We start from the raw sequence: 20,720 nt of genomic DNA, 5'->3' as shown, positions 1-20,720 counted from the left end.
ATGCAATGTGCATCGCTAACATAGGTTCCAGATTAGTAACATATTAATTATAATAATTTATTACATGCCCTATTTGTATAATTAGATATGATACTTATAACTCGTATCTTTAATTATCTTTTATTATTTTTAGTTATTATTATTTATTATTTATATCATATTGATAAATAAAGATATACGTTAGAAGAATATCAATCATTTTTATTTAATATTTTAAATAGTTTTGCGTTTTTTCGAGGTACCTTTTTTTTCGCATTTCGTTTGACAATGAAGGATACAGTTGTTTTTCTTCTCTCTGAAAAAAACTATCATGGTTCGAAAGAGCTCTAAACGATATATTTGGCATTTCGCATGTCCATTACATATTTTTTCCTAGCAAGTACTTTTACCTCGTTGATTGAGAAATTGCATTCGAAAAAACAATAATCATCTGATGACATTCAAAAAGAACAAAATGTCTGTAGTTTTGTTTAGTATATTCAATGATAACTCATTTGTCTAACGACAATAACATGTATAGGAGAAAAGTGTCTAGGTACCTTGACATCATACTTCAAGGTTACCATAATCGTTGAGGAGTCCTATTTTCTAAATAATTAATTATCATTCAATTCTTGAGTGAGAATTGTATAAATTGCAACTAATAAAAGTATAATTGAAGACAATTGATCACTGCCAACGATGGAAACTACACAAATTGTATTAAGTTTGAGAATAATAAAATACGAACATCATGTTAACGATAATATAGAGAAAAATATTTACTGTGTTTACAACATAAAGTGATAGTAACTCAATTGATATCTTAGTATGTCATTTTATTATTTTTCTAATAAAATAAATAAATTAAAATAGTAAGTAGTTACGTGTGCATCGATAATGAATGCCGTACACTTGAGCGAGATTATAGTAGAAACAAAATTATGTAACAGAAGCTTCTTGTTATGCATAGAGCAAGAAAGAAACAATTCTAAAGAAGATTCTCAAACCTATACATAAGAACACAATTGATTTACTTATTTTGTATACTAGATAGTGCGTTAAAAAGTTCAAGCATCTCGCGCAACTATATTCTGATTGTATTGTACTGTAAATCGGGGGTTTCGAACTGTTGGCTTCTGAACTTTAGGTATCGTCTGCTTGTATCAAACACTACATACAGTTGCCCCCATATATAACCATAACCTTATTGACGAATAGGAAATTAATATCGAAAATGAGTTGAGAAAAGATGAAAGCTGAATAATTAGACCCGTATTCTTTATTAGAGAAATCACTGACCACTGAGTGGAAGTCATTAGTTTCAGGGGAGATACTTCAACATCTTCTATAATTTATGTTATAACGTATCCTGAAGTATCATCAGCCAATTTATTAAGATGAATAGGACGCCAAACGATGAGAATCGTGGAAGAGATAACAAACGGGACTATATATATTTATAAATACGCAGGCTATTTAATACAATACATGTATACAGCATACGCTAGCAGACATTACAGTGCATGTATACATACTACTTTATTAAAGAAGAAAGTAAAGTATACATTCAAGGATATTAAACTAATATTGGTAACAGATTACAGTATGAAAAGTACTATTTAAACAATATATAACAAACATTCGTATAAAAATTACTTCTCCCACGTCTTACAAATAAAAACATTTTACCTCTACAAAAGTATTAGATCACACAATGTATAATCATGGCACACGCCGTAATGTAATAAACAATCATACGGGTTCCCTTGCAACAGGCAACATATTAAATTTAACAATAATACAATAACAATGGTCCCCGAGGTCATCTCTGTCATCATCATATTAAGACTCATCGCAATCATCTTCATTAGATTCTTCGCTCGAGTCCCAACCATCATCTGAGCAATCATCATCATTCGGTTCAGTCGTAGTTGTTGAGTCATCCTCGTTGCAATCATCAACGGTAGACGCTAAAGCATAATACTCATGTAAATAAAATCACATAAACAGTCAAAAAATAAATACTTATCACCCTTGACAACAGTGCATTCTATCAGCATACCTGTCATAGACGGTTCTGTATTTGAAGCAGTAGATGCAGTGACAGTTATAGAGTCAGAGGTAGATGGAGTGCTGCTTCCAGACGTGGGTTTTAAACTAGTTGATGTAGTATTCTGAGTGGTTGAGGTCGATGGTTGCCAAGATCCCCCGGAACTGGACTGTGTGCTACTTCCTGGCGCAGGTTTGGTACCGGTGGGAGTGGGTTCCTGTGTTGTAGTCGTTGTGGGTGGCGTCCAAGATCCCCCGGAAGTGGGCTGGGTGCCACTTCCTGTCGTGGGTTCGGTGCTGCTGGGAGTGGGTTTTTCGCTAGTAGATGATGATGGCGTCCAAGATCCCCCGGAAGTGGGCTCGGTTTTAGTTCCTGTCGTGGATTCGGTACTGCTGGGAGTGGGTTTCTCGCTAGTAGTTGTTGATGGCGTCCAAGATCCCCCGGAAGTGGACTGGGTGCCACTTCCTGTCGTGGGTTCGGTACTGCTAGGAGTGGGTTTCTCGCTAGTAGATGTTGATGGCGTCCAAGATCCCCCGGAGGTGGGCTCGGTTTTAGTTCCTGCCGTGGGTTCGGTACTGCTGGGCGTGGGTTTCTCGCTAGTAGTTGTTGATGGCGTCCAAGGTCCTCCGGAGGTCGACTGCGTGGTGCTTTCAGTTGTGGCCTTTGTACTTGTCGAGATTGAGCTCTTTGGTGTTTCTGGTTGCGTGTTGCAAGGCTCCTCAGTGCTCGTAGACGAGCTATTTCCTGGTGTTGGTTCCGTACTGTTGGTGGCGGGTTTCACGGTTGTCGTTGTTTGCGGTTTCCAAGATCCCCCGGAAGTGGACTGGGTGCCACTTCCTGTCGTGGGTTCGGTACTGCTGGGAGTGGGTTTTTCGCTAGTAGATGTTGATGGCGTCCAAGATCCCCCGGAAGTGGGCTCGGTTTTAGTTCCTGTCGTGGATTCGGTACTGCTGGGAGTGGGTTTCTTGCTAGTAGTTGTTGATGGCGTCCAAGATCCCCCGGAAGTGGACTGGGTGCCACTTCCTGTCGTGGGTTCGGTGCTGCTAGGAGTGGGTTTCTCGCTAGTAGATGTTGATGGCGTCCAAGATCCCCCGGAGGTGGGCTCGGTTTTAGTTCCTGCTGTGGGTTCGGTACTGCTGGGCGTGGGTTTCTCGCTAGTAGTTGTTGATGGCGTCCAAGGTCCTCCGGAGGTCGACTGCGTGGTGCTTTCAGTTGTGGCCTTTGTACTTGTCGAGATTGAGCTCTTTGGTGTTTCTGGTTGCGTGTTGCAAGGCTCCTCAGTGCTCGTAGACGAGCTATTTCCCGGTGTTGGTTCCGTACTGTTGGTGGCGGGTTTCACGGTTGTCGTTGTTTGCGGTTTCCAAGATCCTCCGGAAGTGGACTGGGTGCCACTTCCTGTCGTGGGTTCGGTACTGCTGGGAGTGGGTTTTTCGCTAGTAGATGTTGATGGCGTCCAAGATCCCCCGGAAGTGGGCTCGGTTTTAGTTCCTGTCGTGGATTCGGTACTGCTGGGAGTGGGTTTCTCACTAGTAGTTGTTGATGGCGTCCAAGATCCCCCGGAAGTGGGCTGGGTGCCACTTCCTGTCGTGGGTTCGGTGCTGCTAGGAGTGGGTTTTTCGCTAGTAGATGATGATGGCGTCCAAGATCCCCCGGAAGTGGGCTCGGTTTTAGTTCCTGTCGTGGATTCGGTACTGCTGGGAGTGGGTTTCTCGCTAGTAGTTGTTGATGGCGTCCAAGATCCCCCGGAAGTGGACTGGGTGCCACTTCCTGTCGTGGGTTCGGTACTGCTAGGAGTGGGTTTCTCGCTAGTAGATGTTGATGGCGTCCAAGATCCCCCGGAGGTGGGCTCGGTTTTAGTTCCTGCCGTGGGTTCGGTACTGCTGGGCGTGGGTTTCTCGCTAGTAGTTGTTGATGGCGTCCAAGGTCCTCCGGAGGTCGACTGCGTGGTGCTTTCAGTTGTGGCCTTTGTACTTGTCGAGATTGAGCTCTTTGGTGTTTCTGGTTGCGTGTTGCAAGGCTCCTCAGTGCTCGTAGACGAGCTATTTCCTGGTGTTGGTTCCGTACTGTTGGTGGCGGGTTTCACGGTTGTCGTTGTTTGCGGTTTCCAAGATCCCCCGGAAGTGGACTGGGTGCCACTTCCTGTCGTGGGTTCGGTACTGCTGGGAGTGGGTTTTTCGCTAGTAGATGTTGATGGCGTCCAAGATCCCCCGGAAGTGGGCTCGGTTTTAGTTCCTGTCGTGGATTCGGTACTGCTGGGAGTGGGTTTCTTGCTAGTAGTTGTTGATGGCGTCCAAGATCCCCCGGAAGTGGACTGGGTGCCACTTCCTGTCGTGGGTTCGGTGCTGCTAGGAGTGGGTTTCTCGCTAGTAGATGTTGATGGCGTCCAAGATCCCCCGGAGGTGGGCTCGGTTTTAGTTCCTGCTGTGGGTTCGGTACTGCTGGGCGTGGGTTTCTCGCTAGTAGTTGTTGATGGCGTCCAAGGTCCTCCGGAGGTCGACTGCGTGGTGCTTTCAGTTGTGGCCTTTGTACTTGTCGAGATTGAGCTCTTTGGTGTTTCTGGTTGCGTGTTGCAAGGCTCCTCAGTGCTCGTAGACGAGCTATTTCCCGGTGTTGGTTCCGTACTGTTGGTGGCGGGTTTCACGGTTGTCGTTGTTTGCGGTTTCCAAGATCCTCCGGAAGTGGACTGGGTGCCACTTCCTGTCGTGGGTTCGGTACTGCTGGGAGTGGGTTTTTCGCTAGTAGATGTTGATGGCGTCCAAGATCCCCCGGAAGTGGGCTCGGTTTTAGTTCCTGTCGTGGATTCGGTACTGCTGGGAGTGGGTTTCTCACTAGTAGTTGTTGATGGCGTCCAAGATCCCCCGGAAGTGGGCTGGGTGCCACTTCCTGTCGTGGGTTCGGTGCTGCTAGGAGTGGGTTTTTCGCTAGTAGATGATGATGGCGTCCAAGATCCCCCGGAAGTGGGCTCGGTTTTAGTTCCTGTCGTGGATTCGGTACTGCTGGGAGTGGGTTTCTCGCTAGTAGTTGTTGATGGCGTCCAAGATCCCCCGGAAGTGGACTGGGTGCCACTTCCTGTCGTGGGTTCGGTGCTGCTAGGAGTGGGTTTCTCGCTAGTAGATGTTGATGGCGTCCAAGATCCCCCGGAGGTGGGCTCGGTTTTAGTTCCTGCCGTGGGTTCGGTACTGCTGGGCGTGGGTTTCTCGCTAGTAGTTGTTGATGGCGTCCAAGGTCCTCCGGAGGTCGACTGCGTGGTGCTTTCAGTTGTGGCCTTTGTACTTGTCGAGATTGAGCTCTTTGGTGTTTCTGGTTGCGTGTTGCAAGGCTCCTCAGTGCTCGTAGACGAGCTATTTCCTGGTGTTGGTTCCGTACTGTTGGTGGCGGGTTTCACGGTTGTCGTTGTTTGCGGTTTCCAAGATCCCCCGGAAGTGGACTGGGTGCCACTTCCTGTCGTGGGTTCGGTACTGCTGGGAGTGGGTTTTTCGCTAGTAGATGTTGATGGCGTCCAAGATCCCCCGGAAGTGGGCTCGGTTTTAGTTCCTGTCGTGGATTCGGTACTGCTGGGAGTGGGTTTCTTGCTAGTAGTTGTTGATGGCGTCCAAGATCCCCCGGAAGTGGACTGGGTGCCACTTCCTGTCGTGGGTTCGGTGCTGCTAGGAGTGGGTTTCTCGCTAGTAGATGTTGATGGCGTCCAAGATCCCCCGGAGGTGGGCTCGGTTTTAGTTCCTGCTGTGGGTTCGGTACTGCTGGGCGTGGGTTTCTCGCTAGTAGTTGTTGATGGCGTCCAAGGTCCTCCGGAGGTCGACTGCGTGGTGCTTTCAGTTGTGGCCTTTGTACTTGTCGAGATTGAGCTCTTTGGTGTTTCTGGTTGCGTGTTGCAAGGCTCCTCAGTGCTCGTAGACGAGCTATTTCCCGGTGTTGGTTCCGTACTGTTGGTGGCGGGTTTCACGGTTGTCGTTGTTTGCGGTTTCCAAGATCCTCCGGAAGTGGACTGGGTGCCACTTCCTGTCGTGGGTTCGGTACTGCTGGGAGTGGGTTTTTCGCTAGTAGATGTTGATGGCGTCCAAGATCCCCCGGAAGTGGGCTCGGTTTTAGTTCCTGTCGTGGATTCGGTACTGCTGGGAGTGGGTTTCTCACTAGTAGTTGTTGATGGCGTCCAAGATCCCCCGGAAGTGGGCTGGGTGCCACTTCCTGTCGTGGGTTCGGTGCTGCTAGGAGTGGGTTTTTCGCTAGTAGATGATGATGGCGTCCAAGATCCCCCGGAAGTGGGCTCGGTTTTAGTTCCTGTCGTGGATTCGGTACTGCTGGGAGTGGGTTTCTCGCTAGTAGTTGTTGATGGCGTCCAAGATCCCCCGGAAGTGGACTGGGTGCCACTTCCTGTCGTGGGTTCGGTGCTGCTAGGAGTGGGTTTCTCGCTAGTAGATGTTGATGGCGTCCAAGATCCCCCGGAGGTGGGCTCGGTTTTAGTTCCTGCCGTGGGTTCGGTACTGCTGGGCGTGGGTTTCTCGCTAGTAGTTGTTGATGGCGTCCAAGGTCCTCCGGAGGTCGACTGCGTGGTGCTTTCAGTTGTGGCCTTTGTACTTGTCGAGATTGAGCTCTTTGGTGTTTCTGGTTGCGTGTTGCAAGGCTCCTCAGTGCTCGTAGACGAGCTATTTCCTGGTGTTGGTTCCGTACTGTTGGTGGCGGGTTTCACGGTTGTCGTTGTTTGCGGTTTCCAAGATCCCCCGGAAGTGGACTGGGTGCCACTTCCTGTCGTGGGTTCGGTACTGCTGGGAGTGGGTTTTTCGCTAGTAGATGTTGATGGCGTCCAAGATCCCCCGGAAGTGGGCTCGGTTTTAGTTCCTGTCGTGGATTCGGTACTGCTGGGAGTGGGTTTCTCGCTAGTAGTTGTTGATGGCGTCCAAGATCCCCCGGAAGTGGACTGGGTGCCACTTCCTGTCGTGGGTTCGGTGCTGCTAGGAGTGGGTTTCTCGCTAGTAGATGTTGATGGCGTCCAAGATCCCCCGGAGGTGGGCTCGGTTTTAGTTCCTGCCGTGGGTTCGGTACTGCTGGGCGTGGGTTTCTCGCTAGTAGTTGTTGATGGCGTCCAAGGTCCTCCGGAGGTCGACTGCGTGGTGCTTTCAGTTGTGGCCTTTGTACTTGTCGAGATTGAGCTCTTTGGTGTTTCTGGTTGCGTGTTGCAAGGCTCCTCAGTGCTCGTAGACGAGCTATTTCCCGGTGTTGGTTCCGTACTGTTGGTGGCGGGTTTCACGGTTGTCGTTGTTTGCGGTTTCCAAGATCCTCCGGAAGTGGACTGGGTGCCACTTCCTGTCGTGGGTTCGGTACTGCTGGGAGTGGGTTTTTCGCTAGTAGATGTTGATGGCGTCCAAGATCCCCCGGAAGTGGGCTCGGTTTTAGTTCCTGTCGTGGATTCGGTACTGCTGGGAGTGGGTTTCTCACTAGTAGTTGTTGATGGCGTCCAAGATCCCCCGGAAGTGGGCTGGGTGCCACTTCCTGTCGTGGGTTCGGTGCTGCTAGGAGTGGGTTTTTCGCTAGTAGATGATGATGGCGTCCAAGATCCCCCGGAAGTGGGCTCGGTTTTAGTTCCTGTCGTGGATTCGGTACTGCTGGGAGTGGGTTTCTCGCTAGTAGTTGTTGATGGCGTCCAAGATCCCCCGGAAGTGGACTGGGTGCCACTTCCTGTCGTGGGTTCGGTGCTGCTAGGAGTGGGTTTCTCGCTAGTAGATGTTGATGGCGTCCAAGATCCCCCGGAGGTGGGCTCGGTTTTAGTTCCTGCCGTGGGTTCGGTACTGCTGGGCGTGGGTTTCTCGCTAGTAGTTGTTGATGGCGTCCAAGGTCCTCCGGAGGTCGACTGCGTGGTGCTTTCAGTTGTGGCCTTTGTACTTGTCGAGATTGAGCTCTTTGGTGTTTCTGGTTGCGTGTTGCAAGGCTCCTCAGTGCTCGTAGACGAGCTATTTCCCGGTGTTGGTTCCGTACTGTTGGTGGCGGGTTTCACGGTTGTCGTTGTTTGCGGTTTCCAAGATCCCCCGGAAGTGGACTGGGTGCCACTTCCTGTCGTGGGTTCGGTACTGCTGGGAGTGGGTTTTTCGCTAGTAGATGTTGATGGCGTCCAAGATCCCCCGGAAGTGGGCTCGGTTTTAGTTCCTGTCGTGGATTCGGTACTGCTGGGAGTGGGTTTCTCACTAGTAGTTGTTGATGGCGTCCAAGATCCCCCGGAAGTGGGCTGGGTGCCACTTCCTGTCGTGGGTTCGGTGCTGCTAGGAGTGGGTTTTTCGCTAGTAGATGATGATGGCGTCCAAGATCCCCCGGAAGTGGGCTCGGTTTTAGTTCCTGTCGTGGATTCGGTACTGCTGGGAGTGGGTTTCTCGCTAGTAGTTGTTGATGGCGTCCAAGATCCCCCGGAAGTGGACTGGGTGCCACTTCCTGTCGTGGGTTCGGTACTGCTAGGAGTGGGTTTCTCGCTAGTAGATGTTGATGGCGTCCAAGATCCCCCGGAGGTGGGCTCGGTTTTAGTTCCTGCCGTGGGTTCGGTACTGCTGGGCGTGGGTTTCTCGCTAGTAGTTGTTGATGGCGTCCAAGGTCCTCCGGAGGTCGACTGCGTGGTGCTTTCAGTTGTGGCCTTTGTACTTGTCGAGATTGAGCTCTTTGGTGTTTCTGGTTGCGTGTTGCAAGGCTCCTCAGTGCTCGTAGACGAGCTATTTCCTGGTGTTGGTTCCGTACTGTTGGTGGCGGGTTTCACGGTTGTCGTTGTTTGCGGTTTCCAAGATCCTCCGGAAGTGGACTGGGTGCCACTTCCTGTCGTGGGTTCGGTACTGCTGGGAGTGGGTTTTTCGCTAGTAGATGTTGATGGCGTCCAAGATCCCCCGGAAGTGGGCTCGGTTTTAGTTCCTGTCGTGGATTCGGTACTGCTGGGAGTGGGTTTCTCACTAGTAGTTGTTGATGGCGTCCAAGATCCCCCGGAAGTGGGCTGGGTGCCACTTCCTGTCGTGGGTTCGGTGCTGCTAGGAGTGGGTTTTTCGGTAGTAGATGATGATGGCGTCCAAGATCCCCCGGAAGTGGGCTCGGTTTTAGTTCCTGTCGTGGATTCGGTACTGCTGGGAGTGGGTTTCTCGCTAGTAGTTGTTGATGGCGTCCAAGATCCCCCGGAAGTGGACTGGGTGCCACTTCCTGTCGTGGGTTCGGTACTGCTAGGAGTGGGTTTCTCGCTAGTAGATGTTGATGGCGTCCAAGATCCCCCGGAGGTGGGCTCGGTTTTAGTTCCTGCCGTGGGTTCGGTACTGCTGGGCGTGGGTTTCTCGCTAGTAGTTGTTGATGGCGTCCAAGGTCCTCCGGAGGTCGACTGCGTGGTGCTTTCAGTTGTGGCCTTTGTACTTGTCGAGATTGAGCTCTTTGGTGTTTCTGGTTGCGTGTTGCAAGGCTCCTCAGTGCTCGTAGTCGAGCTATTTCCCGGTGTTGGTTCCGTACTGTTGGTGGCGGGTTTCACGGTTGTCGTTGTTTGCGGTTTCCAAGATCCCCCGGAAGTGGACTGGGTGCCACTTCCTGTCGTGGGTTCGGTACTGCTGGGAGTGGGTTTTTCGCTAATAGATGTTGATGGCGTCCAAGATCCCCCGGAAGTGGGCTCGGTTTTAGTTCCTGTCGTGGATTCGGTACTGCTGGGAGTGGGTTTCTCACTAGTAGTTGTTGATGGCGTCCAAGATCCCCCGGAAGTGGGCTGGGTGCCACTTCCTGTCGTGGGTTCGGTGCTGCTAGGAGTGGGTTTTTCGCTAGTAGATGATGATGGCGTCCAAGATCCCCCGGAAGTGGGCTCGGTTTTAGTTCCTGTCGTGGATTCGGTACTGCTGGGAGTTGGTTTCTCGCTAGTAGTTGTTGATGGCGTCCAAGATCCCCCGGAAGTGGACTGGGTGCCACTTCCTGTCGTGGGTTCGGTACTGCTAGGAGTGGGTTTCTCGCTAGTAGATGTTGATGGCGTCCAAGATCCCCCGGAGGTGGGCTCGGTTTTAGTTCCTGCCGTGGATTCGGTACTGCTGGGCGTGGGTTTCTCGCTAGTAGTTGTTGATGGCGTCCAAGGTCCTCCGGAGGTCGACTGCGTGGTGCTTTCAGTTGTGGCCTTTGTACTTGTCGAGATTGAGCTCTTTGGTGTTTCTGGTTGCGTGTTGCAAGGCTCCTCAGTGCTCGTAGACGAGCTATTTCCCGGTGTTGGTTCCGTACTGTTGGTGGCGGGTTTCACGGTTGTCGTTGTTTGCGGTTTCCAAGATCCCCCGGAAGTGGACTGGGTGCCACTTCCTGTCGTGGGTTCGGTACTGCTGGGAGTGGGTTTTTCGCTAGTAGATGATGATGGCGTCCAAGATCCCCCGGAAGTGGGCTCGGTTTTAGTTCCTGTCGTGGATTCGGTACTGCTGGGAGTGGGTTTCTCGCTAGTAGTTGTTGATGGCGTCCAAGATCCCCCGGAAGTGGGCTCGGTTTCAGTTCCTGTCGTGGGTTCGGTACTGCTGGGAGTGGGTTTTTCGCTAGTAGATGTTGATGGCGTCCAAGATCCCCCGGAAGTGGGCTCGGTTCTAGTTCCTGCCGTGGGTTCGGTACTGCTGGGCGTGGGTTTCTCGCTAGTAGTTGTTGATGGCGTCCAAGGTCCTCCGGAGGTCGACTGCGTGGTGCTTTCAGTTGTGGCCTTTGTACTTGTCGAGATTGAGCTCTTTGGTGTTTCTGGTTGCGTGTTGCAAGGCTCCTCAGTGCTCGTAGACGAGCTATTTCCTGGCGTTGGTTCCGTACTGTTGGTGGCGGGTTTCACGGTTGTCGTTGTTTGCGGTTTCCAAGATCCCCCGGAAGTGGACTGGGTGCCACTTCCTGTCGTGGGTTCGGTGCTGCTAGGAGTGGGTTTTTCGCTAGTAGATGTTGATGGCGTCCAAGATCCCCCGGAAGTGGGCTGGGTGCCACTTCCTGTCGTGGGTTCGGTGCTGCTAGGAGTGGGTTTTTCGCTAGTAGATGTTGATGGCGTCCAAGATCCCCCGGAAGTGGGCTCGGTTTTAGTTCCTGTCGTGGGTTCGGTACTGCTGGGAGTGGGTTTCTCGCTAGTAGTTGTTGATGGCGTCCAAGATCCCCCGGAAGTGGGCTGGGTGCCACTTCCTGTCGTGGGTTCGGTGCTGCTAGGAGTGGGTTTTTCGCTAGTAGATGTTGATGGCGTCCAAGATCCTCCGGAAGTGGGCTGGGTGCCACTTCCTGTCGTGGTTTCGGTACTGCTGGGCGTGGGTTTCTCGCTAGTAGTTGTTGATGGCGTCCAAGGTCCTCCGGAGGTCGACAGCGTGGTACTTTCAGTTGTGGCCTTTGTACTTGTCGAAATTGAGCTCTTTGGTGTTTCTGGTTGCGTGTTGCAGAGCTCTTCTGTGGTTGTAGGGCCGTCTGTCGTTATTATTGCGTGTGTCGTGCTTTTCGTAGTTTGTTGTGGTGTTGTTGTTGCTGCTGTTCCTGCGTGGATGTTTTTGTTTATATTGGTTCATTTTAATATCCAGTCTTTTATAATGTATTATATTTTCTACTTACCTGGATTGTGGATGCAAACTATGACACAGTCTTCGAATGCACCTAGTATGTGTGCTACCAATTTTAGAAATTCTGGTAGCTTTTTTGTTACAGAACAGTTGATCAGCGATTGTTTTCCTTCTATTACTATTTGTGTTAATATCCGAATATCCTGAGCTACAATTTCTACTTCTTCTTTGGCGAGTGTTGTTACTTTTGCCAATACCTGTATATAATTGTACTATTTGTTAAGCCGTTTTTCAGATTCATTTATTGAATTTTCTTTTTTATGGGTTTTTGCATTAATTGATTGATTGTGGTAATGTTTTGTGTCTTTATGTTCTTTAGTATGCGTTGAATTTTGGTGTGTTTTGTACTACGTTTTGTTGATGTAGTTTATCGTGTACTTACTCTTGCTAAACATATAGGAACTTGAAAAATATTTTTCCTTGCGCAGTGTGCCGCGTCTTTCGTGATGTCGTCAAGTTTAGCCATCATTTCTTCTGATTTTTCCCTAATTTGCTGTATTACGTTGACCGTTTTGTTCACTTCTTCCGCAACACAAATTGCGACATCTTCAATAATTCCATCTCCAATTAGTTTTATTTTCTCTAAGTCTTTAAGGCATCTACTAATATCTCTACCGCGGGCTCTCTTCTGCCACTGAATAACTTTTATGTCCACCTAAAAGAATAATGATTTATTTTGCAATTTTGAACAACATAATTTATTCTTTTGTGATAGTCTACGATCTTTATGTTTTAGTAATAATTTTGGAATTACAATATTAGCACATGTTATTTAAGTAATATCATTTTCATTATATTGTTATTTAATAATTGTTATAAAATTAATAGTTTGTCATTTTCGTTTGTTTTACCACTTCAAATATGGCATTGACTTTTGTAACTGCGTCATCATTCAGACGGAATTCAATTTTTTTGATTTCCTCGAAGTGGAAGTTGGCAGTAGCAGTAGTTTCCTCTATGACTTCTTTCGAACTTTCGACGTAGAATTCAATCCGTTTGGACATCCCAAAGTCAAGTCCCCAGGTTTCTGCACTGTATTCATAAACTTCTTCATCTTGTTGAGGAATAACGTTGCTCTGCAATGCAAAATCGTCAGTTGAATAGTCTAATTAAATCTAAATTTTAAGAACAGTACGCTGATTAGCGATTGTAATCCATGTAACACTATGTGTTAACATAGGACCGGTAGGCGTTGTTTTCGAGTTTTCTAAGCCAAGCGAAGAGTCCAAATATACACAAGTGGATAACAGGATGTTAAAAATAGTAGGTGGTGTTTGATAAGTAGGATTTTCGCGGCAGCAATATTTTCGATAGAGTCACACTTGCAGATTACCCTACCACGAGATTATAGCACTTGGATAGCATGACTTGCTTTCCACATCGTTCTCAGCTTTCTGTTCATCGATACTAATCTAATTTATTCAGTATATCTCGAACTCAGGACATCACAATACTACATTACTTTCAAAACGGGCAGAATTTAGATCCAATTATGTTGACTTCTCGAATGCATTTCCAGTAATAGACTTTTAAATGCAAAGAAAAATTGATGAATAATTATGATGGAAACAAAGAACAGTGCAGATAATATTATCGTCTAATAACAGTTAATATTGTCACGATGAAATTCTTCGCGTTGATAATTATTACATTCAATGAAACCTATTACAAAAAAATTAAAGATCCAAAGTGTCTAATTTGAAATTTTAATGTCATTTTATTTAATAAACTTTTCTTTGTGTGATCGTTTATTTTATCACTGACTTATTCATTTTAAATAATTAAACATTTTATTAATAAATTTTCTACTAAAATACTGTTATGGTGTTACAGGTGCAAAACTTGGTCAATCACATGGTGCGTCCACAAGTGAAAATATATTGTCATTAATTGGTGTCGGTACAAAATTACTATCACTATTCCATCACTGTTTCTTTCATGCTCGCGATCTATCACTATTTTATTTTTCACTGTATTTCTATCCATTTCCAGAATTGTTTGGCAGAACACGACAGATCTCAACACTAACCAGAACATTGGAATTGTATTTTCACTTACACTAACAACGGCGACAAGGATATATAGGACGAGAATAGTTCTCGCCATCCTTGGTTTGATCGCCCTCGTCGCTCAACAGGATAGACTTAGACACTGATAAAACGGCATCCTCGTTTATATACGGGCAGAAATTCTGAAAAAAATTGATCTGGCCGCGCATCGTCGAGGAGTTTCGGTTCTTCAAACACGCGCGTAATTTTCTACACCTGTGTCAATGTACAATCATGGCTAATTAATGCTACGTTAACGCGTTATCAGAGGATTTATGTAAATTTCGCGCTGATAAATTCGCAAATACACGTAAACGCAGGTTACTTCTCGCGCGTGCACATTCACCCCCTCGTTCAGTTTCGCAGAACCAAACAGAAAATATGCAGTTTTTTGTTGTCGGGCTTGTCATATTAATTTTTTATTTTTTTCTCGTCGTTTCTCTTTTCATCTTTTTCGAATTTATCTTAAGCCGTTCCAGATATCGATATCAATGCAGATGATACGCGAAGTTTCCGCACTGACAGTTTCTCATTTGTACAGTCAGCAAACACTTTTGATCTGTGTTGCTTCAATTTACGATACAATTTAAATGGCTGTTTAAAATGCAGTAAGTGCTACACAGTATTGAAACACCTTACGTTGTTCAGTTTCAATGAACTCGTATCTTGTGTATAAGCAATATCAATTCGCATGACGTTGCTTCTTAGTAATTTTTTACAACTGTATATTCGATCACGTGCGTAACCGGTATCAATTCGTTTAACGTTGGTTTTCGTTTTGATTTATATCGCAGATTGTTTTCTCCAACACACGTAAACCTGTACATATAATGTTTATCTCTTGTTTCTCAGGAAAAAACCAGGGAAAGTGTTAAACAATCCAATTGTGTCTTGCGCAACGGTGAAAAGTAGTTGCGTAGTTTTCAAAATGTGTTTATGTGATATAATAATATCATATTTTTATATGTAATGTTAAGAAAAAGGTATTAATGATTTCAAATTATTTAAGAAAAATTTCTTAAAATATTTGAAACATTTGATACCTTATTTCATTATAATTCACACGTGTGTCGTGTTGTTTTTTTTATCGTTGATTCAAAGGTGTTCTCAGATTAATTATTCTGCTTAGCTAATATTTGGAGGCAAACATTTCGTCCTATTCTGGAAGGATCTTTTAATATTCATCGATTGCTAATTATACTCGATAGAAATGTTTGCTGATGTTCCTTTCTAGGAAATTTCCCATTGTTTTTGAATATTGCCGAATCAGAGAGTCCCTTATCTCTAACAGAACAAGATATTCCATATATAAATACGACAAACTGATATTATGTCAACATGATTGTTCAACAAAGTAACGATGAATAGTTGAATCGGCGCGAAACTGATAATTCGTGTCGCGTTAAAATATTCAATAGCCGACGAGCGGGAGTCGTTGAATGTTCAGCGCTGTGATGGACGCGCGCGCGCGCCCGCTTGTGCGTGTGGGTAAGCAAGTATAGACACGACAATTTCACCCCAATAAAACTTTCCCATAGAAACGGTGCACGGGGTGTCGTGGGAACCGCATCGACCGATATAAAGCAAGCACCATACGCATTTTTATGGGGTATGTAGACGTCCAAGCAGTTTGGGGATTTCTTTATAACGAACCGACGGTTCTTTGACTCGATCTTGTCATCTCGTTGCGAGATTATTAGAACTTTACCTAAAGAGATATTAATATTTTATTTAAATGAAAATCCGTTTATGATAATTATACATTTATTATGATTGCCAGATTGCTAAGAGAAAAAGATTGTTTATTTGATGAGAGATTATTTATTTAATGGAAAATTAATCTGTACCTATTTATTTCAAATTGCTGCCTAAGACTCAGTTAAATTCTTTTCCTTGAAATAATTTTTCTTTTTTTTTTGGTGAAGCATTTATCATCGAAAAGTAATTAATTGTCAGGCGAAGATGTTTACGAAGGTACAATAATTTCAAACGAGAAAGTATCATGATCTGTTACACTGCTCAAGATTTATTAACTGAAGAAAAAAAGAACGGAATAGTAGGTACTGTTTGTTCAAAGAAAAAGGAAGCTAGATAATACAATGGAAAAAAAATTTAGAATTTAGATACAAGAGTGAATTTTATTATTTTCTACTCTATTTTCTTTCAGATTAAACATGATTTCAAGCGTAGTGTACATTTCCAAGTACCATGTAATTAGAAGTATATACAGGACACGAAAGATTCTGTTACATCAATGACACAATTCAAATCTAATGAAATTTAAAGTTTCATAAATACTTAATCTAACGTACTTCTTATCAAGAAACGACTAGTTCCTTATCAATTCAGAAGCTATTTATGTAGGGAAAATTTAGCATTTCAGTTACGTGACAGGTGGAACAGTGTTTCAAATTCCTGACACCGAAACTCATCGTTATCAATAGAGATATTTACAAACGTGGTTAGAAGTTGCAGAGTTTGACTGTAAATTGGCATCTTATAAAATTACACAGGAAGAACATTAATCATATACTATCGGTTCAAGAAAATCCTAGCGTAGAAAATATACGAAATCGAAGAAAATATAATACGCACAACTAATTGCACTAATCAGAATAATTAATACTTACTACGTGTTCTATAACGGTTACTTGCTGATTATATATTTCAGTTGCAAGCAACTAGCGAATCAACTATCATTATAATTAAACTATGAATAAATTATAGCTGCGTATAATGAACTACTTATTTTTCGAACCTGTACTATATTAAGCAATTAAAAAAATAATTTAGAAAATATATTATGTTACTAACTGAACGCACGATTTTTTCTATAAAAAATGAATTATTCCGTCTTTTTAACTTTATAAATAATACATTAATGATATATTTATCGAGGTTAAACGAATTAATTACAGCATGTTACATTTGTGCCTAAAGAATAAATAATACGATAATTTTTATCACTCCGATTGCCTCTATCAATTTTAGAAATGTGAACATTTTTACATAGATAAGTTGCATAATGTCGCGAATGTCATATCGTGTTAATAACTACTCTCTTTTAAGGTTCTTCCGTTTTTTAAACGACATGCCATTTCTTGTTTGTTTTTGGTAGAAAGTTACTTATGTAACTCTCTTCATTCTTATATGTGAGTTTTCGTAATTTGATGATTGCAATGTGTTGCCAATGCAAGTAGATATGATTCTAAGTACTTTTTGTGTTTTAAAAACCATTCTTTTATTTTTTCCTTTAAGACGCAACGACCTTGTGTTTCATGCCATTTTAATTTAGTGAACATCTGTTGTTATTGTAAAGAAGAAAGAGTATAGCATATTGATAATAAAAATGTACTTTGAGTGATTTAAAAGGCATGCATCTACAAACGCATTAAAAGTATGCTGGAATAATATACTTTCCTATTTCTAAATATATGTAATACTGTCGATAAGATACTTTGTATTCTTGTAGTTTTTCTTATGTTAAATAAAAAGTTTGAAAATTTTTTAAATTTTAAAAATTTTTCTTCATCACTTTTTGTGTTTAATCAATTTAATTTGAATGAGAGAATATAATTTTCAACTACAGAAGTTGTTTGTACGTTTAATTTAATTATGCAACATTTTTTCCAGATATTTTGCATTATACTTTGAAGACGAAAAATATACGTTGTTTACTTTCTTCTCTGTTATATTGGTTGTTTACAAGTTACTTTAAGATGGATATAACAAGTTAAATATTAATATACTTTGTTGCAAACATCAGAACGAATTCGTCTATTCATCGGAAAGACATTATCTTTAAATTCGTGTTTTAGGTTTATGCCACGTGAGATACATTTCGTTTTGCGCGAGCCTGTTTGTTCAGCCAACGAGCTAATATTTAAAAGCTCCGCGGATGCCTCTGACGTTAATTCTAACTAGACGATGTTTTGTGTACGCCGGAATGATAACTGATCTCTCGCGAACAAAATCATTCGTTTCCCAGGAAGTAGCTTTTTTGCCCAGAAACGATATCTGTTTTGCGATTTCCGTGTGAACCGTGTATCAGTATCGTTTTTAGTAGGTAACAAAAAACTTTTAATGAATCTTCGTTGCAATTATCCGCTTTATTGTGTTTCTTATCTTATCGTTTATATCTGCTGTTTTGTTATAAATAATCGTTTACTTCCGGCATGAGAACCATACTAAGAAATTCAAAGTTTCAATTGGCCCGACTGAATGTTCTTAAAAAAGGGGACACTGTCACAGTTTTATTAAGTTAAATATTTAAGAAGTCAACACTTCTGACGATATCAGATGATGCAATACCTGCTTTGTTATTGATAAACTACGTCAGAATTATTGTGAAAGTTGTTTTTTCTGTCTCGATAATGAATCAGCAGATATCTATTCATTGAAATATATGTACCGATTCTAACGATTAAAACGTTTAGAAAATGAATTTCTTTTTCAATGATATTTTATAGTAATGTTAACGATGAATTTATATTATTTTTCAGATAAATCTGCGGACGCTGCATCTCTTATAGATATTCTTCGGTGAGTACTTAATTATAGATTTCAAAGAAATTGGTGCATTGAAGACATATTCCATAATCGAATGAACTTATTTAATATTGTCCATTAAAAACCGAGAATTATCGCGTATCTCACGTTCTTAAAATTGTTGTTTTTTTCCGAAAGGAAATGTACTCTTCAGGGAACTAGACTTTTAACATCTGCTCTTCTATTCGTTTCCTGGACATTGGGATATTGATACTACGTGTTCTCTATGCATCATGCATACACTTCCTGTGTGTCAGATGACGATCCGGAACATTAGAATTTTAAAAAATTTAGTATGGGAGGTGAACAATTTTTAGACATATTTAATAAGATTAACAAACAAAGGAAAAATTAAATGCAATTAAATTCTCATTACTCAGGTACTGCTCATACCAACATTGAGTATATTAATGTTTAATTAATATAACAATAGAATTTAAGTGAAAAAGGTTGTATTATTTACAAAATTTTTAATAAATACAAAGTAGATACTAATGAAAATTAAACGAGATTGGGAGCATTTATTGTTTTGAAAACAATTATTGTATAATTAAAAAATTGGAAATAATGCTTCATCGAACGATAATAAATAATTATTGCATTGAACTGAATTGATATAGCAGAATATATTAGTTACCTGGTATAATTGAATTATTTTTGAAACTGCTTTACGCATGGACATGTTTCAATTTCTAACTTACTTTATTGTTCATTACTTATTGATTATTAATAATTATGTGATGCTATATTTTGCTAAAAATCTAATAAATTTCCTCGAACAATAGATACTGGAAAGGTTGATTGGATTAAAGCTCAGTCGATATCACAGTGAATGTCAGTCGTTTCTACCTGTTCGCTCGATGTTCATGGGAATACGCCAGCATGTGGTTTTATCTGCGACCATATGGCGTGTCGGGAAGAGGAAATGCACGCGCGAAAAAATCGAGAGGAACATAGTAAACCGTCTGTATCGTGAATGACAGGACTAAACGATCCTCCGGTTTCATGTTCTCGACAAATCTCCCCTAAAACTGCAGCTTTCAGTTGTTGATTGACTTTCGTACAATTGTTGTTCACACGTTGAAAAACGCTACTCGCGAGATTTTAAAGATAGGAACGAACAATTTCATTGTTCACATAATCACATTTTATACAATTTAAATTCAGATTGAACATAAAAAGAGAAATTGACAAAATTAACAGCTTAAAACCATTAGATACTTTATGAAATCAATTTCTCTTTAGATTTTAATTATACTGTTTATGAAATTAATATAATTAGTATATCAAACATTCAATGATCGAGAAGGGGTGGAAATTTCAAATTATTCAGTGTTGAAGAAAATTTATTGGCTTTTTGTGAAATCGTTTGAAGCTCATAAATAAAAACGAAGTAATTTAAGATTGCAAAAGTTGATAAAAAATATTTACTCTTTTATGTACACCGAGTTTTTCTCTGCTGAATTTCATAATGCTACTTTATCAAAGCAGTTAAACTAAAAAAAAAATGCTCGGTTTGATCTGATGGTGTCAAGGATTGATCCAAAATGGTAACAAAGGTGTCAAGGTGCAACCAAAATTGTCAGTTATACGTCACGGATGACTGTGGTCACGGAAGAGCAAGAGGGTGGGGTTTTTCTTATACATTTATTCTGACGAAAGAAAAAGAATATATTTTTCAAATTTGTAATGGTAAAAGTATTTGATCCCACATGATTAGAAACTTTTTTACAACATAAATATAAATAATAATATAAAGAAATATAATAGTATTTTTGTCAGATATACAATAAATATAATGTTTTATTCGAAAGCGTTACAACTGGAAAATTTTAATTACTGCCAGTACAATTCACTAAAGCAGAAATATTTCAGATTTCGTTATCGCCTAATGAGATTATATACATTCTTAATTACGATTGCGAAATGAAATCTATATCATCTTCAAAGTATAAATTCGTGACATCAAACTATTAATTAGATAATTTAATTACGTATCTAAAGATAGATAAATTGTCTAATTAAGTAATTATTGTAAATATTTTTGCGTTTCTTCTTTCTTTAATGACACGAGCTGACGTCAAATGTAAAACCTACTTCTCCAGAGCAGAGAAAACATGAACAAGATTCTCAATATTTTTTGTTCCCTTCACCCGTAATTAACACTGTAAGAACAATAGCAGGAACTAGTTACTACCGGTTTCAATTATAGTGGTAATATTTAACTGTTTCACCACAGTTGAACTTTATCATTATTATTGCTTGTCATTGACGCTGTCAAAGTTAGTTTATAAATTATTTTTTGCTCTCTGGGATAAAAATATTCATTATTAAAACATATCCTGTATTACAAAATTATTGAAACATAGAATATATTTCATTAATAGTGCAACCATAATTAAACTTGTACCACGTCAATCCTATCATTTCTGCATAAAGTAACTTAAATTTGTTTAATTAGAGACATTTAAAAATTGTACACATGTCATATACGAACAATACAGTAAAGCACAAAAACGATAGTTATTCATTAAGATTTATACAACCATTTTATTT

The 20,720-nt window shown here is 42.3% G+C and overlaps 2 protein-coding genes across 5 annotated transcripts in view; one reads left to right on the top strand and one right to left on the bottom strand.

The window, feature by feature from the left end:
- numb (NUMB endocytic adaptor protein) overlaps positions 1-20,720 on the top strand; it is a 74,737-nt gene that overhangs the window by 15,499 nt on the left and 38,518 nt on the right. For 2 of the 4 annotated variants that reach the window (XM_031973398.2, XM_031973400.2), the window contains exon 2: positions 18,119-18,158. The gene's annotated coding sequence lies outside the window, so the exon portion shown is untranslated. Of the gene's footprint in view, positions 1-17,538; positions 17,683-18,118; positions 18,159-20,720 lie in introns of those variants that run through there. The other 2 variants (XM_031973399.2, XM_031973401.2) reach the window with 2 other exon arrangements.
- On the bottom strand, positions 1,244-13,848 carry LOC116425528 (uncharacterized). Its single transcript, XM_076367225.1, has 6 exons — positions 13,627-13,848; positions 12,420-12,644; positions 11,951-12,223; positions 11,561-11,765; positions 2,045-11,485; positions 1,244-1,952 (listed from the first exon to the last, which is right to left on the bottom strand). Exons 1-6 carry the CDS (start codon positions 13,672-13,674, stop codon positions 1,825-1,827), a joined length of 10,320 nt encoding a protein of 3,439 aa, XP_076223340.1. The 5' UTR covers positions 13,675-13,848; the 3' UTR covers positions 1,244-1,824.

The sequence above is a fragment of the Nomia melanderi genome, chromosome 4, assembly GCF_051020985.1.
Source record: "Nomia melanderi isolate GNS246 chromosome 4, iyNomMela1, whole genome shotgun sequence".
NCBI lineage: Eukaryota > Metazoa > Arthropoda > Insecta > Hymenoptera > Halictidae > Nomia > Nomia melanderi.
The sequence above is the reverse complement of the archived record's forward strand: the minus strand, read 5'-3'. Positions and strand labels throughout refer to the sequence as shown.